The 16581-nt window shown below is 40.1% G+C and overlaps 1 protein-coding gene across 1 annotated transcript in view; it reads left to right on the forward strand.

Moving 5' to 3' along the window:
* Positions 1 to 16581, forward strand: part of LOC141552870 (uncharacterized) — a 53528-nt gene that overhangs the window by 36523 nt on the left and 424 nt on the right. Inside the window, exons 13-22 of the mRNA XM_074284806.1 lie at positions 1931 to 2155; positions 2703 to 2933; positions 3960 to 4190; positions 5218 to 5448; positions 8217 to 8447; positions 9250 to 9480; positions 9822 to 10055; positions 10165 to 10314; positions 11268 to 11477; positions 14538 to 14675. Of these exons, the coding sequence (XP_074140907.1) occupies positions 1931 to 2155; positions 2703 to 2933; positions 3960 to 4190; positions 5218 to 5448; positions 8217 to 8447; positions 9250 to 9480; positions 9822 to 10055; positions 10165 to 10314; positions 11268 to 11477; positions 14538 to 14675 (2112 nt within the window). The remainder of the gene's footprint in view (positions 1 to 1930; positions 2156 to 2702; positions 2934 to 3959; positions 4191 to 5217; positions 5449 to 8216; positions 8448 to 9249; positions 9481 to 9821; positions 10056 to 10164; positions 10315 to 11267; positions 11478 to 14537; positions 14676 to 16581) is intronic.

Raw genomic sequence — 16581 nt, forward strand, 5'->3', positions numbered from 1 at the left:
TACAGAATGTTGTTTAGATTAACAGGAGTGCGATATAGTGTGTAAATTAGTTGGACTGGGATAAAGAGGGAACAAAGATGTAAAGGAGAAAACGGAGGATCCTTGGGTGGATAATTGCAAGTTAAGGAATAGTACAGTAAAAGAGTTTGTAGGGATAGGAAATAGATATTCACAAATGTAATAAGGTATCAGAAGCAGAATTTATTATGAAAAAAAAGTAGGACTAGTAATCACTGATCTGAGTCAAACTTAAAGATTCAACTAAGAGAAATCTATATTATATCTCAGCCACATGGTTTTAGATGCATGCCTATGTATGTGTAAATGCTTATATATGTGTGTAGATGTACATGTAGGTATATATATATGTGTGTATCTAGATGTATGTAGGTGGGTGACAAAGTGTGTCTCTATGTGGGTATGTGTATGTATACATAAATATATACAGTTAACTGTAGCCCATGGGGGATGTAAGAAGGGTGAAAGGGGTATTATCTGTTTTTCCTTAGATAAAATTAAAAGTGTACAGCAGAGAACAAAAGAACAACCTACAGAGAAGCACCCTCCCCCCCCAAAAAAAAAGTCATGAATATATTTCCTCTATTATTATATATGCTTTATTGAAATGGAAATTTATTGTTAGATATTTCTGTTGTATACATGACAGTTTTTTTCTTTTTCTATCTTTCTAAATTGTTTTTTATATTTAGTTTCAAGTAAATAAATTTTTTTAAAAAAAGAAATAATAACTTACTGCTTTCCCATGCCATCGAGTTATTTATTTTTATGGTTACTCCCTTAGTTTGCTGTTATTTGCCATCACAAAATGAGCTGTTATAATTTTGTATACATTGAGTCGTCGTCTTCTTTCATCTTGGAGTATAGATCTATCCCAGTAATGATATAGCACAGTTTATGGAGTTATACAGTATATTAACTTTTTTATGTCCCTTCTGTATTGTTGAAATGGCACATTTCAAGGTTCTCATTTGGTTTAATGACTTTTTCCTCAAATATCCACCTTGATTTCTCTGAAGCTTTTCATACTGTTTTGTTACCACCACCACATTCTCTTCCTTTAGATTTCCATAACATGTTCCTTGCACATTCTGCTGTCTGTATGGCTGTTCTTTCTCTTTCTTATTTTCTGGATCATCAGCATCCTACCCCCTAACAAGGACTCTGTTCTAAGCTCTGTGATGTCTCTCAGATATAAATAGATAGTTAGAATGGATGTATGTCTAGGTACAGATGTATAGTTAGAGATAGATGAATAGACAGACAGATGAATATAGATATTCATCCTTCATTGCTGTCCTGAATACTTCTCCCCACTCTTAACTACCTTGCAGACATCTCCGCCTGAGTGTTCCTTTATCATCTTAAGCTCAGCAGGTCTCAAATAATTCTTATCAAGCTTCCTTCCCCTTGATTAATTAAACCTCCCTTTTCAAGAACTCATCTCTTTCTGGTGAGAACACGCCATCTCCCAAGTTCCTCAAGTTTGTAACCTCTTAGTCATCCCTTATCTTCACTCACACTATCCTTCTGCAGCCAGTTACTGCCCAATTCTTGTCCCTATTCTTTCCCTCTCACCCTGTTAGCTCTCATTCCACATCAAATCTTCCTCTTTTCTCCCAAAGATAGAAGCTAGGTGGCATTATACACAAAGTGCAGGGCCTTAGAAAGACCTGAATTCAAATCTTAGCTCAAACATCTATTAACTGAGTGGCTCTGTCTGAACAAATCATGTACTCTCCTTGTGCCTCAGTTTCCTCACTTGAAATAATAGAATTAAAGGATTTTGCAAACCTTCGAGCACTATGTAAATGCTAGGTATCATTCTTAAAATATTCTCCTAATTGCACTATTTTGATTTCTTTCCATGACTTCTAATTCTTTCTCTGAACTTTTAACTTTCTCCCTCTAGGTGAGGCCTTCAGACAAAATTCCAGTTAAAGCTACTCCTGCCCTGCTCCCCAAGAGCCTTCTAGAGAAGGGGGCTCTTCAGCCTTCTGGGAAAACAGTGACTGCAGCTCCCAGTGCCAAAGGGGCCTCTCCAGCCAAAGGGGTGGGACCTGGGAGGACAGAGAACAGTTCTGAGAGCAGTGATGAGTCGGAAAGCGAAGTGGAAACTCCCACATCCCAAGGACAGGTGAGAAGTCTGAGAGGGGAGTAAACAGCAGAGTTGGAGGCAGCTGAAAGAACAAAAAGAGATGCCCTTTATCTAATATCCCTCCAGCTCTAAATCCTGTGATCCTGCTTGAACTTCAAGTTGCCTCATCTGTCAAATGGAGATTATAGTGCCTTGTGCTAGCTACTTGACAGGAATGGTTATAGGAATCATAAGTGTGATAATAGACACACTGCCTCTCTCATCTGTCCCCAAGTTCACAGCTTAAAGTCACAGGTACATGGTCTTTTGGAAAGGTTAATTTTCTTTTTCTTTTTCTTTTTTTTTTTTTAGCCAGCCCTTAACTGAGGTAATCTAAAGACTTTACCAGTAATGATGCTTTTTAATGATGCCTTGAGTTCCTTCTCCTGTGGGTGTGGGTGTAGGAAATCTAACTGAATATTGCTTGTATTTCAGATAAAGAAGTTGGTTTTGTCTTTATTGTCATCAAAACTAGCCCCAAACAGGCTACTTAATTTTCTCATTTGACTCCTAATTAATTCTCTGGTTCTGCTTTCTTCCCCATCAGGCAGTATCATCAGTGAAAACTCCTCAGCTCAAAGCCTCTCCTTCCCCTACCACCAGGAGGCCTTTGGGAAAAGAAGTTCTTCCCACTTCAGGAAAGTTAGCACCTATAGCTTCCAATGCCAAGGGGACATCTCCCACCAAGGCCATGGGGGTTGGGAAGCCAGAGGAGAGTAGTTCTGAGAGCTCTGATGAGACAGACAGTGATGTGGAGGTACCTGTGTCTCAAGGACAGGTAAGTCATCACTGGGCTCTGGCTTCTCTTCAGACCTGTCTGCATGTAGAATAGGAACTGCTTGTGGACCACAACATAGCGTTTTCACTCTTTTTATTGTTTGCTTGCATTTTGTTCTCTTTCTCATTTTTTTCCTTTTTGATCTGATTTTTTGTGTGTGTGTGCAGCAAGATTATTGTATAAATATGTATGCCTAAATTGGATTTAAGATATATTTTAACATGTTTAACATATATTGGATTACTTGTCATCTAGGGGAGGGGGTGGGAGGAAGAGGAGAAATTTGGAATACAGGGTTTTATAAGGGTCAATGTTGAAAAATTGTCCATGCATATGTTTTGAAAATAAAAAGCTTTAATTAAAAAAAAAAAAAATAGAATAGGACTGCTTCTGGCTGGAATGCCGATCTCTAAAGAGAACAGTTCTGAGAGCAGTGATGAGTCGGAAAGCGAAGTGGAAACTCCTACATCCCAAGGACAGGTGAGAAGTCTGAGAGGGGAGTAAACAGCAGAGTTGGAGGCAGCTGAAAGAACAAAAAGAATGCCCTTTATCTAATATCCCTCCAGCTCTAAATCCTGTGATCCTGCTTGAACTTCAAGTTGCCTCATCTGTCAAATGGAGATTATAGTGCCTTGTGCTAGCTCCTTGACAGGAATGGTTATAGGAATCATAAGTGTGATAATAGACACACTGCCTCTCTCATCTGTCCCCAAGTTCACAGCTTATAGTCACAGGTACATGGTCTTTTGGAAAGGTTAATTTCCTTTTTCTTTTTCTTTTTTTTTTTTTTAGCCAGCCCTTAACTGAGGTAATCTAAAGACTTTACCAGTAATGATGCTTTTTAATGATGCCTTGAGTTCCTTCTCCTGTGGGTGTGGGTGTAGGAATCTAACTGAATATTGCTTGTATTTCAGATAAAGAAGTTGGTTTTGTCTTTATTGTCATCAAAACTAGCCCCAAACAGGCTACTTAATTTTCTCATTTGACTCCTAATTAATTCTCTGGTTCTGCTTTCTTCCCCATCAGGCAGTATCATCAGTGAAAACTCCTCAGCTCAAAGCCTCTCCTTCCCCTACCACCAGGAAGCCGTTGGGAAAAGAAGTTCTTCCCACTTCAGGAAAGTTAGCACCTATAGCTTCCAATGCCAAGGGGACATCTCCCACCAAGGCCATGGGGGCTGGGAAGCCAGAGGAGAGTAGTTCTGAGAGCTCTGATGAGACAGACAGTGATGTGGAGGTACCTGTGTCTCAAGGACAGGTAAGTCATCACTGGGCTCTGGCTTCTCTTCAGACCTGTCTGCATGTAGAATAGGAACTGCTTGTGGACCACAACATAGCGTTTTCACTCTTTTTATTGTTTGCTTGCATTTTGTTCTCTTTCTCATTTTTTTCCTTTTTGATCTGATTTTGTGTGTGTGTGTGCAGCAAGATTATTGTATAAATATGTATGCCTAAATTGGATTTAAGATATATTTTAACATGTTTAACATATATTGGATTACTTGTCATCTAGGGGAGGGGGTGGGAGGAAGAGGAGAAATTTGGAATACAGGGTTTTATAAGGGTCAATGTTGAAAAATTGTCCATGCATATGTTTTGAAAATAAAAAGCTTTAATTAAAAAAAAAAAAAAATAGAATAGGACTGCTTCTGGCTGGAATGCCGATCTCTAAAGAGAACAGTTCTGAGAGCAGTGATGAGTCGGAAAGCGAAGTGGAAACTCCCACATCCCAAGGACAGGTGAGAAGTCTGAGAGGGGAGTAAACAGCAGAGTTGGAGGCAGCTGAAAGAACAAAAAGAATGCCCTTTATCTAATATCCCTCCAGCTCTAAATCCTGTGATCCTGCTTGAACTTCAAGTTGCCTCATCTGTCAAATGGAGATTATAGTGCCTTGTGCTAGCTACTTGACAGGAATGGTTATAGGAATCATAAGTGTGATAATAGACACACTGCCTCTCTCATCTGTCCCCAAGTTCACAGCTTATAGTCACAGGTACATGGTCTTTTGGAAAGGTTAATTTTCTTTTTCTTTTTCTTTTTTTTTTTTTAGCCAGCCCTTAACTGAGGTAATCTAAAGACTTTACCAATAATGATGCTTTTTAATGATGCCTTGAGTTCCTTCTCCTGTGGGTGTGGGTGTAGGAAATCTAACTGAATATTGCTTGTATTTCAGATAAAGAAGTTGGTTTTGTCTTTATTGTCATCAAAACTAGCCCCAAACAGGCTACTTAATTTTCTCATTTGACTCCTAATTAATTCTCTGGTTCTGCTTTCTTCCCCATCAGGCAGTATCATCAGTGAAAACTCCTCAGCTCAAAGCCTCTCCTTCCCCTACCACCAGGAGGCCGTTGGGAAAAGAAGTTCTTCCCACTTCAGGAAAGTTAGCACCTATAGCTTCCAATGCCAAGGGGACATCTCCCACCAAGGCCATGGGGGCTGGGAAGCCAGAGGAGAGTAGTTCTGAGAGCTCTGATGAGACAGACAGTGATGTGGAGGTACCTGTGTCTCAAGGACAGGTAAGTCATCACTGGGCTCTGGCTTCTCTTCAGACCTGTCTGCATGTAGAATAGGAACTGCTTGTGGACCACAACATAGCGTTTTCACTCTTTTTATTGTTTGCTTGCATTTTGTTCTCTTTCTCATTTTTTTCCTTTTTGATCTGATTTTTTGTGTGTGTGTGCAGCAAGATTATTGTATAAATATGTATGCCTAAATTGGATTTAAGATATATTTTAACATGTTTAACACATATTGGATTACTTGTCATCTAGGGGAGGGGGTGGGAGGAAGAGGAGAAATTTGGAATACAGGGTTTTATAAGGGTCAATGTTGAAAAATTGTCCATGCATATGTTTTTGAAAGTAAAAGCTTTAATTTAAAAAAAATAGAATAGGACTGCTTCTGGCTGGAATGCCAATCTCTAAAGTCAGTACTTATTAAGTATCTTCTGTGTGCCAGGCACTGGACTAAACTCTGGGCATACAGAGAAAGATGAGAGTTTCTGCTTTCTGGGGTCTCGAATGATCTAATGAGAATGATAGCCTGTAAACAACTCTGTAAAAACAAGATATAAGGAGAGGGTAAATTGGGTAGAGTCACTGATAGAAGGCACTAAGATTAAGGAGGAATAGAAAAGGTAGGACTTTGGCTGAGGCTGAGAGCAAGCCAGAGGTAGAGAACGCAAGAGTTCATTCCATGGGCAGTAGCTAGTGAAATACTTAAAAGTTTGGAGGAGTGTCTCCCATAAGGAGATACTGGATCAAAGAATATGAAGGAGTATATAAAGTATAGGAAGACTGGAAAGGGAGCCAGGTTATGAAAAGCTCTGTCCAACAGGATTTTATATTTGGCCTTGAAGAGATAGGGAATTTCTGGAAGTAGTATGGTGAGATCTGAGATTTAGGAAAATCAGTGTGATAGCTAACTGAGTGAAAGATGGAGAGAGACTAGAGGCAGGCAGACCACCAGCAGGCTATTGCAGTAGTTCAGTCATGAGGTGATGAAGGCCTGCCCTGGGGGTGGTAGCAGCATTGAAGGGAGACCCAGTCTTTGTGATGGCATAGGGGAGTGAGAGATAGTGACTGAGAGGGTGGTGGGACCTTTGATGTGAATAAGGAAGTTTGGAAAGGGGAGAGGTTGAGAGAGAAATAACGAACTCCATTGTGGACATACTGAGTTTAAGAGATCTCTAGGACATCCAAATCAAGATACTAAGTGGGGAGGGGAAACTAGAACTATTAGGGAGAGAAATTAAATTTGAACCAGTATATCAGAAGCATCTGCATAAAGGGAGTAATTGAAGATAGGGGAGTTCATGAGATCACCTGGTAAAATAGTAGAGAGAGAAGAGGGCCCAAGACAGAGCTTTGGGGGACCCCTAATCATAGGGGGCATAACGTGGATGAAGATCCAATAAAAGAAACAATCAGTCAGATGGGCAGGAAGAGGACCAGAAGAGAGCAATGTCTGCAGGTTTGAGGATGAAAGTCCTTCAAGTCCATTTTATGCTTAGCTTTTTTTGTTCCAGCCTGTTTTGCTGGGCAGTGACAGGTATGAGGTTCATAAAGCAGATTTCCTGGGAGTGAGGAGATCCAGATCTCTGTATTACAAGAGTCCTCAGAAAAGGATCTCTTCTCCACTAGGACAAGAAACAACCTTGAACAGTGGTTGTTGACAACCACAGGAGACAAAATGTACATTCATTTTTACTTCTTAAAATCAAAGCTTTTTTGTTAAGTTCTTGAACTTTTATTAATATTAATATGGACTGGGGGGGTAGAAAGTATAACTGTACCAATTTGTGTTTTTTCTTATTCCCTGGGCTTCTGGAAACCAAACCCTCTTGGCCTGTGCTCAGATGATTTTCAGTTCTTTCTATTTGAAGTTTTTCTTTTCCTTTCTCCTTTCTAGCTTTGTAATGCATAGTGACCAACTTCTTCCCTTCTTCTCTCTCCCCTCCCATCTACTTTTCTTTTTCTCTTCTTCCCCCAATAAAGGACAAAGATTTTATTACACTACTAAGAGGGTGCCAAATCCAAAAGGTTTTTAACAAGGATACGATTTTAGCAATTAACACGGGGGGAAAATACCTTGAGGCATACACTTTGATAGGCAAACCCTAAAACCCTAGTTAGCTTCTGAATGGACATATTTTTTAATAGGGGAAATATAGGGGGAATTGATATCATAATTTGGCTTTCTGATTGGATACAATAAAAGTACAGTTTCCAGAGACTTCCACTTGGGGTGGGACTATAATCGAAAGTCCATTTGAACAAAAGACCTGTTTAAGAACAGAAGGCCTAAATAAAACCAAAGGGATTCACTTATAATTTTATGAGTGCTTCTTCCTGCTTGCCCCAGAGAGTAGCCAGGCGTCCAGATTGTTTACCGAGATTCTGACTTTCTGTGCCAGTGCCCACCTAGGACCTCACCATTTCCCTCCCCTCAGTAAATGGGACCCAGAATCTTTTAAGGTGAGGGAGAAAGGTCTCTTCTTTTTGAAACTACTCTCTGCTGGGCATAGAATTGTCCCTTCCTTAGAGGCCCCACTCAAGGGGTGATGAGTTCTAGAATCCAGAGGCTGCCTACTTTCTTTTCTTTTTTTTTTCCTACTACTTTCTTTTCTAACAGGATAATGCGCACTCTTTTTTTCTTCCCTAGGAAAATACAATAAATCAATTAAGACATTGGTATTGAGGGGAGAAAAAAGTGATACAGCTTCATCCCTGGCTAAGAATCTCCTAACATTTCTGCTTGATCGATTTTTCTTTTGTGACTTTAGACAAAGCCGTCAGTGAAAGCTCCCCAAATCAATACCTCCACACAGAAATTGGACACCATCACCTCCATCTCTTCTAAGGGCACTCAGGGAAGAACCTCTACTCCAACTCCCTGTAAGTCGGGGACTCTGCCCCTCCAGGCCAAAGCAGCAGGACCCGGGAGACCCGAGGTCACTTCTGAAAGCAGTGAGGAGTCGGAGAGTGAGGAGGAGAGCCCAGCGTCCCGGGGACAGGTGAGACCACAAGAGGATCCCTGGGTCTTTCTTAGATGTGGAAGGGAGTTGATCTAGTGTAGCGCTTTCCTTTTACAGATAAGGAAGCAAAGGTTAGTTTACTCTGTCCAGGTACCTTCTGGCCTGCACTGGTCCCTTTTGACTTAGAAGGCACCTCTGAATCCTCAGGGGAAAGAGAATGAATGGTTCAGTTAGAGATGTGTTGTTTGAAATGCCTGTGGGACACACAGCTGTGAGTTTCTAGTAGGCAGTTAGTGATGGCACTTCTGAGTCTAAAGCCCAGAAGAGAGATTCCCAAACGGAATGTTTAGATGTGACAATCTGCCTTGAAATTAAAGCCAAGATTGCAGATGAGGTTATCATGAGGAATAACATAAAGGGAGAAGAGGGCCCAGGACAGTCTTGGAGTACACCCTCCTTTAGGGGGTGTGATATACGGAGTATCCAGTAAAGGAGTGGTGAAGGAGCACACTGGTGCTGATGGTTGGGGGAGAACCAGGGGGGAAGAGCGTCTCCAAAGGAAGGGTGTCAAGTGGAAAGAGGGCGGTTGAGGAGCTTCCATCCAGTTAAGGGATCACAAATAACTGTTTCACCGAATGAGGAGGTTGGAAAACCAGACCTGTTAGGTGTGAGCAGTGAGTGGCTGAGGCCCTGTGCTGCTGCTTCCTGTCCTTTAACTCAGCATCTGCAGTTCCTGATACATTCTCATTAGTTTGCTTTCTAAGAACATGGGCAGCTTTGATTCTTGGATCACATCCTCTATTCCTGGTCTTCATTTATTTTTTTCTTGGTGCAATCTTAGGCAAAGCCCGCCATGAAAGCTTCCCAAGTCAATACCCCTCCAGGAAAAGGAGCCCCCGTCACTCCTCTCTCCTCTCAAGGCACTCAGGGGAGAACATCCACTCCAGCTCCCTGGAAGTCAGGGTCTGTTCCCCTCCAGGCCAAAGCGGCAGGACCCAGGAGACCCGAGCTCACTTCTGAAAGCAGTGAGGAGTCAGAGAGTGAGAAGGAGAGCCCAGCGTCCCGGGGACAGGTGAGACCACAAGAGAAGACCTTTGGGTCTTTTTTAGATCAGGAAGGGATCGTGAAGGTAATCCAGTGTAACTCCCTCGATTTGCAGATAATGAAGTAGGAGTTGCCTATGTCCAGATAGATTGTGAAGTTCTGAACTCTGAGGCATAAAGGGGAATAAAAAAGTAGTAAGAGCAGAGGCTTTCTTATTTTAGGAGTGGCTCTCGTCATGCTTTCCTTTGCATTTGGTTCAATTTCTGTTGATCCTGATAGCTTCTCATCTATTTTTGATCAACATAGGGATAAGCCTTGATTCTTGGATCACAGTCTTTGATTCTTTTCTTTTTCACTGTGTGGTCTTAGGTAAAACTGGCAGTGAAAACCCCTCAAGCTGACACCGCCTCAGGCAAAGGGACCTCTGTCTCTCCTAAGGGCACCCAGGGGAGAACATCTACTCTGCCCCCCTTGAAATCAGGGACTGTACCTCTCCAAGCCAAAGCAGAAGTCCAACACAAGATAGGTTGGCTTGGGAAACCAGAAAAGACTTCGGAGAGCAGTGAGGATTCAGAGTGTGACGACAGCATCCCAGTATCTCAGGTCCAGATGTGTCCCTTGTTTGTAATTATCCTCATCCAGTCTCTTTAATCTAGAGGGGACTATTACCCCCTTGTCTATCTCTTCTCATAGTGCTTCCTCTTGTTTTTAGGCAAGTTTGGAGGGAAAGAAAGGGACTACTGCATCATCTCCTAAGAAGTCAGCAGTTCCCTCCCTTCAGGCCATGAAGGTGGATTCCAGCAGCTCAGAAGAAAGCTCCAGCAGTAGCGATGAGGTAGTGATCCCTGCAACCCAAAGACAGGTAAGGTCAGAAGGAGGTGAGGCAGCAGACATTGCAGCTTGAGGCCGTGTCAGATTGGCCTTGTTCCCCACTTCAGTCTTCTTACACTTCAGACAATTAACACTTCTTGGCTGTGTGACCCTGGGCAAGTCACTTAACCCCAATCGCCTCAGCAAAAAACTAAAAAAAAACCCGCTTTGTGGCATTGGGCATGTCACTTAACCAAGAAAGTAAAATTGAAAAGTGAGAAGGTTATATCTTTGTGCCCTTTAAAATCCCTCCACTCTAGATCTGTGGATTTTGTATCTCCCTTGTTCCCCATGTTCCTTTGTCATATTCCTCTTGCCAAAGGAGGCAAAACAAGTTTCTGGGAGGTCTTTTCAAATCCTCCAAGCCACCATGCTTTACACTTTCAGTGACTGCATCTCCAAATGTCTTTTCTGAGGTCATGACATTCATAGCCTTTATCAACTCCTTATCTCTGTTTATTAAATTCCATTGATGCTTACCTCTCAGGCATTTATTTGTAAAGATGTTGATCTGAAGAACATGTCCCCAAGAACTCCAAAACTCCTTTTCCCAAGTTTATTACCTCTTTGGAGATTTGGTCCTGCAGTAAGTGAGGTAATTAATAATGATGATAGTGATATTAAAAAATTCTAGAGTTCTTAGCAGATTACAAAATAGCATCCTTGCCATAGACTTAGGAGTCTAGATCTTATTCTCATTTTACAAATGAGAAAATGGTCTTAAAGAGGTGATTAACCTACTCAGGAGCAAAAAAGTAAAGGTATTATTCACTAATGATCAACTTAGTAACTAAGGTATTTAAACATTAACATATCAAAAAGCAAAAGTGTATGTGTATATAAAAAGTAAAAGTGCCCTTGTATGTGTGTATATTGGTGTCTGTCTTTGTCTATATTTAGGTATGTAGATATTTATTTATGTTAATTCTTTTGGTGCAATATTAGGCAAAACCCACAATGAAAGCTTCCCAAGTCGATATCCCTCCAGGAAAAAGGGCCCCTGTCACTCCTCTCTCCACTAAGGACACTCAAGGGAGAGTATCTACTCCAGCTCCCTGGAAGTCAGGGTCTGTTCCCCTTCAGGCCAAAGCAGCAGGACCTGGGAGACCCGAGGACACTTCTGAAAGCAGTGAGGAGTCAGAGAGTGAAGAGGAGGTAAAAAGCATCTTGTGTGTCCCCTTCTAAATGTTTTTGACTCTGCATTCATCAGATGTTTGTTGTTATTACTATATAATAGTAGCAGTATATGTGTTCTTTTATGGCGTTCTTTTCTTCTTTCTGCATAACTTAAAATAAGTCTTCCTATGTCTATACTTGTAATTCTTATAATAACTGTACTCTCAAGTTGTTCTATTTCCCAATCTTTGGATGCACTGGTTTTTATATATAAAGAACAGTACTGATTAACATATTTTTGTATAGATGAACCTTCCTAGCAGTAGAATCTTTGGATCAAAGGATATAAAGGATATAAACAGTTTTGTTGTTTTTAAAGTACAGTTCCATATTACTTTTGAAAAGGTTTTGCTGATTCAGAACTCCTTTGCCCATTCCCATTGCATTGCTTCTTGTCACAAAGGAAAACACTTCCAGTAAAGTGACCATGTGTATCAATGTCTGCTGCCTTCATCCCTGTCCTTCCCCAACCCCTCTGCCTCAAGTAGGGCGGTATGTTGTCTGAGACATGCACTTAGGTTTTTTTAGTTTCTCAGAGTTTATCTCCTTTTTAGCGATCTTTTCATTTGTATTGTTGTAATCATTGTGTATGTTATTTTGTTTCTGTTAAGCTCACCTTGTATCAGTTCATGCACATCTTTGTTTCTATGAACTCCTCATTCATTATTTTTTTCTCCTCAGTAGTAATTGACTTCATTCACATATCATAAGAGTTTGTTTTTTTTGTTTTTTTGTTTTTTTTGTTTTTTAAGCTTTTCCTAGGAAATGAGAATCTGCTTTGTTTTTTACTTCTTTCATCACAGGAAATGCTATCATGAATATTTTAGCATCCATGGAGCCTTTGTTCCATTTTTGACATCTATAGGGTACATGCCTGATCAAAGAATTCCCATTTCAAAGGAATTGGTCTTTTTCCTCCTTAATTATTAACTGATAGAAAAATGAGCCCAGTTTCCTTATCTGTAAATGAGAGTGCTAGATTTTGTGGCCTATGTTTTTTTATTTTTATTATAGCTTATTTTATTATAGCTTTTTTATTGACAGAACATATGCATGGGTAATTTTTGCAACATTTGCATTTCCCTTGCACTCATTTCCAACTTTTCCCTTCCCTCCCTCCACCCCCTCCCCTAGATGGCAAGCAGTCTCAATATATGTTAAACATGTTAAAGTATATCTTAGATACAATATATATGTGCAGATCCGTACAGATCTCTTGTTGCACAAGAAAAATTGGATTCAGAAGGTAAAAACAAAAATGCAAGTAGTCCACACTCATTTCCCAGTGTTCCTTCTCTGGGTGTAGCTGATTCTGTCCATCATTGATCAACTGGAACTGAATTCGAGCTTCTCTATGTTGAAGATATCCACTTCCATCAGAATATATCTTCATACAATATTGTTGTTGAAGTGTATAATGATCTCCTAGTTCTGCTCGTTTAACTCAACATCAGTTCATGTAAGTCTCTCCAGGCCTTTCTGAAATCATCCTGCTGGTCATTTCTTACAGAGCAGTAATATTCCATAACATTCATATATCGTGGCCTATTTTTAATAGACGATTCCTTGTAGGTCTAAATCTATGATCCTTTGTTAGCATTTTGACCAGTGGTCAGGTTTCCCTGCACCGTAATAGTGTGTTTTTCTTCCTCTATTTCATCCAGCATTTACCAATCCATTTTTGTCATGTCTTCCCAATTTGTACCTACTTGCTTTTTTTTCTAGTTACATATTTAAAAAAAAAAAAAAAAAAAACTTAACATATCTTTGTTTTTCTTTTCAGGTTTGAGTTTCAAATTCCTCACCTAACTTTTATATTTAAAAATATCTTTTACTGTTTGAGTAAAATCACATAACTTTCATGTCTGTGAATCACAATATACAAGTCAGAGCAGAGTTTACTTCAGTGCTTTAAAAGGATTATTATTTCTTTGATGTGTGGGTACTTGCTACAAACCTTGGTCAACAATTAAGAAATAGATCATAGATACCATTTAAGTATATTATCCATTTACTTAATTGCTTCAAGTTCTTATTCACTAAATATTCCCTAATTTATCATCCTCATCTTTGACTGCTCAGGCCCTTTTCAACTTTGATTATATCCTTAGGATATACTATAAGATATATAATATGTATGGGAATGCCCTGCCATCTAGGGGAGGGGGTGGAGGGAAGGAGGGGAAAAACTCAGAACAGAAGGGAGTACAAGGGATAATGTTGTAAAAAAAAAAATTACCTATGCATATGTACTGTCAAAAAAAATGTCATAATTATAAAAATTAATTTTAAAAAAGATTATTAAAAAAAAACTTTGATTATATTCTTAACATTCTCATTCACAACCGTTGTCAAAAGTCCCAAGAAATTTATAATTCTTTCCAGAATTCAAAGCTCGGTATTTTCTTATTAATAGCTCCTACTTCAGAGGATTATTATGAAAATGATGTACTTGATGAGATTAATGAGGTAACACCCGTAAAGTGCTTTGTAAGCCTTAAAGGTCTGTATAAATACTAGCTCTTATTATTATTTAGCAGCCGAGTGGTCCAGTGGGCAAAGCTCTGGTCTTGGAGTCAGAAGTCTGAATTCAAATCACAATTCAAACCCTTATAGCTCTGTGACTGGGCAAGGCACCCGTTTGCCTCAGCTGTAGAAGGAAATATCAAACCATTCTAATGTCTTTGCCCAGAACCCCCCAAATGGGATCACAAAGAGTCAAACACCAGTGAAATGAATGAACAACAAATTATTGTTAGTGGTAGTATTATTTAATTTTACTATTGTTGTTTTCATGAGGATGATTCCTGTATATCAGGAAGATAATAGTCATCTGAACTGTCATTTCTGATAGATAACTGTTTAGTCCTAGATATCCTGACTAATTAAAAGATCCCTTTATTTAACATCTGGCTTCTTGAAAGGACTCTTAAATTTTCTAAACATGTAAAGCCATCAAAAAAGTCAAGTTATACTCAGAAAAAGTTAAGTAAATTTCTGCACAACTTAAGTCTTTTTTTTTTTTTTTTTAAACTCCAGGGAAAGCCATCTGTCCAAATCTCCCAAGGCAAAGCTGCTGAGAAGCCAGTGGCCCCCATCACCACCGTAGAGGAGACATCATCAGAGAGCAGCCAGGACACCGAAAGTGAAGGAGAAGTCCCAACTCCTCAAGGGCAGGTATGTGCGTGTGTGGGGGGGGGGGGGGGGTGGGGGGGGGTGTGCATATAACTTATACTCAGTATTTCTGGCCATGGGAAAAGAGATTACACAATATTGTGTCTATAGTCAGCCAGGTGGTGAGGGCAAAAACAAAAATAAAACTTTCCCTGCCCTTAAGGAATTTACATTCCAGAGAGAGAGAAACACGTATATCTCTTCAGTATATTCAAAATGAGTATGTGGTAATATAAAAGTATCAGTAGAATTATATAGTATGTCACAGAGGAGGACCGCTAGGTGGCAGGGTGACTTAAGTTCAAATCCAACCTCAGACACTTGACACTTACTAGCTGTGTGTAATCTTGGGCACTTCACTTAACACTACAAAAAGAAAAAGAGTATCACATAGAAAGTTATGTTTGATCATTTTTTCACTTATCTTTTTTTTTTTTTTTTTTTTTGGCAACATAGCTAATATGGAATTATGTTTTGCATGATTTCATAAGTATTTACAAGTATAATTATTATCACGTTTCTTGTCTTCTCAGTGGGAACGGAGAGGAAGGGAGAAAATTTGGAAAGCAAAAAATTTTTTTTAATGTTATAAATAATGAATTCATTTTTGGAGGGAAAAAAGTAATGCTTGGATAGAGCTTTGAAGAAGACTAGGAAAATTTGGGGGTGGAAGCAAGAAGTGCGTTCTAGGAATGGAAACACAGGCTATACAAGAATGTAGAGATGGAGCCTTGAGCAAAAGGGAGTAGCAAGAGGCCAATTTGGCTGGTCTGTAGAACCTGTGAAGGGGATTGCTATGTAATAAGGCTGAGAAAGTAAGTTGGAGCCAAATTGCAAAGGGCTTTAAATGTCAAATGGGGCATCTTGGTGGCACAATGCATAGAGCACTAGCCCTGAAGTCAGGAGGGCCTGAGTTCAAATCTAATCTCATACTTTAACATGTTTAACATGTAGAAGACTGCCTGCCATCTAGCGGAGGGGGTGAAGGGAAGAAGGGAAAAGAAGGAACAGAAGTGAGTGCAAGGGACAATGTTGAAAAATTACCCATGCATATGTTCTTGTCAATAAAAAGCTATAATTAAAAAAAAAAAAAATCTAGTCTCAGACATTTAACACTTCCTAGCTGTGTGACCCTGGGCAAGTCATTTAACCCCAGCTGTCTCAGCAAAAAAGAAGAAAAAAAATGTCAGAGGAATTTGGAAGGTCATAGGGAGCTATGAGATTTGTTGACCTCATAAAGTTCATATAACTTCAAAGAGTCGTCTCTTTCTCTCTCTCTCTCTCTCTCTCTCTCTCTCTCTCTCTCTCTCTCTCCCTCTCCCTCTTTCTCTCTCTCTCTCTCTCCCTCTCTCCTCTCTCTCTCTCTTCTCTCTCCCTCTTTCTCTCTGTCTCTCTCTCTTTCTCTCTCTCTGTCTCTCTGTCTCTCTATCTCTGTCTCTCCCTCCCTCCCTCTCTCTCTCTCTCTCTCTCTCTCTCTCTCTTTCTCTCTTTCTCTCTCTCTGTCTCTCTATCTCTGTCTCTCTGTCTCTCTCTCTCTCTTTCTCTCTCTCTGTCTCTCTATCTCTGTCTCTCTGTCTCTCTCTCTCCCTCTTTCTCTATTTCTCTCTCTCTTTCTCTCTCTCTCTCTCTCACTTCTCTCTCTCTCTTTCTCTCTCTCTTTTCTCTCTCTCTCTCTCTTCTTCTCTCTCTCTGTCTCTCTGTCTCTCTATCTCTGTCTCTCTGTCTCTCTCTCCCTCTTTCTCTCTGTCTCTCTCTCTTGTCTCTCTGTTTCTCTCTCTCTCTTTGTCTCTCTCTCTCTCTTTCTCTCTCTCTCTCTCTCTCCTCTCTCTCTCTGTCTCTCTATCCTCTGTCTCTCTGTCTCTCTCTCCCTCTTTCTCTCTCTCTTCTTCTCTCTCTTTCTCTCTCCTCT

The sequence above is a fragment of the Sminthopsis crassicaudata genome, chromosome 2 (genome assembly GCF_048593235.1).
Source record: "Sminthopsis crassicaudata isolate SCR6 chromosome 2, ASM4859323v1, whole genome shotgun sequence".
NCBI lineage: Eukaryota > Metazoa > Chordata > Mammalia > Dasyuromorphia > Dasyuridae > Sminthopsis > Sminthopsis crassicaudata.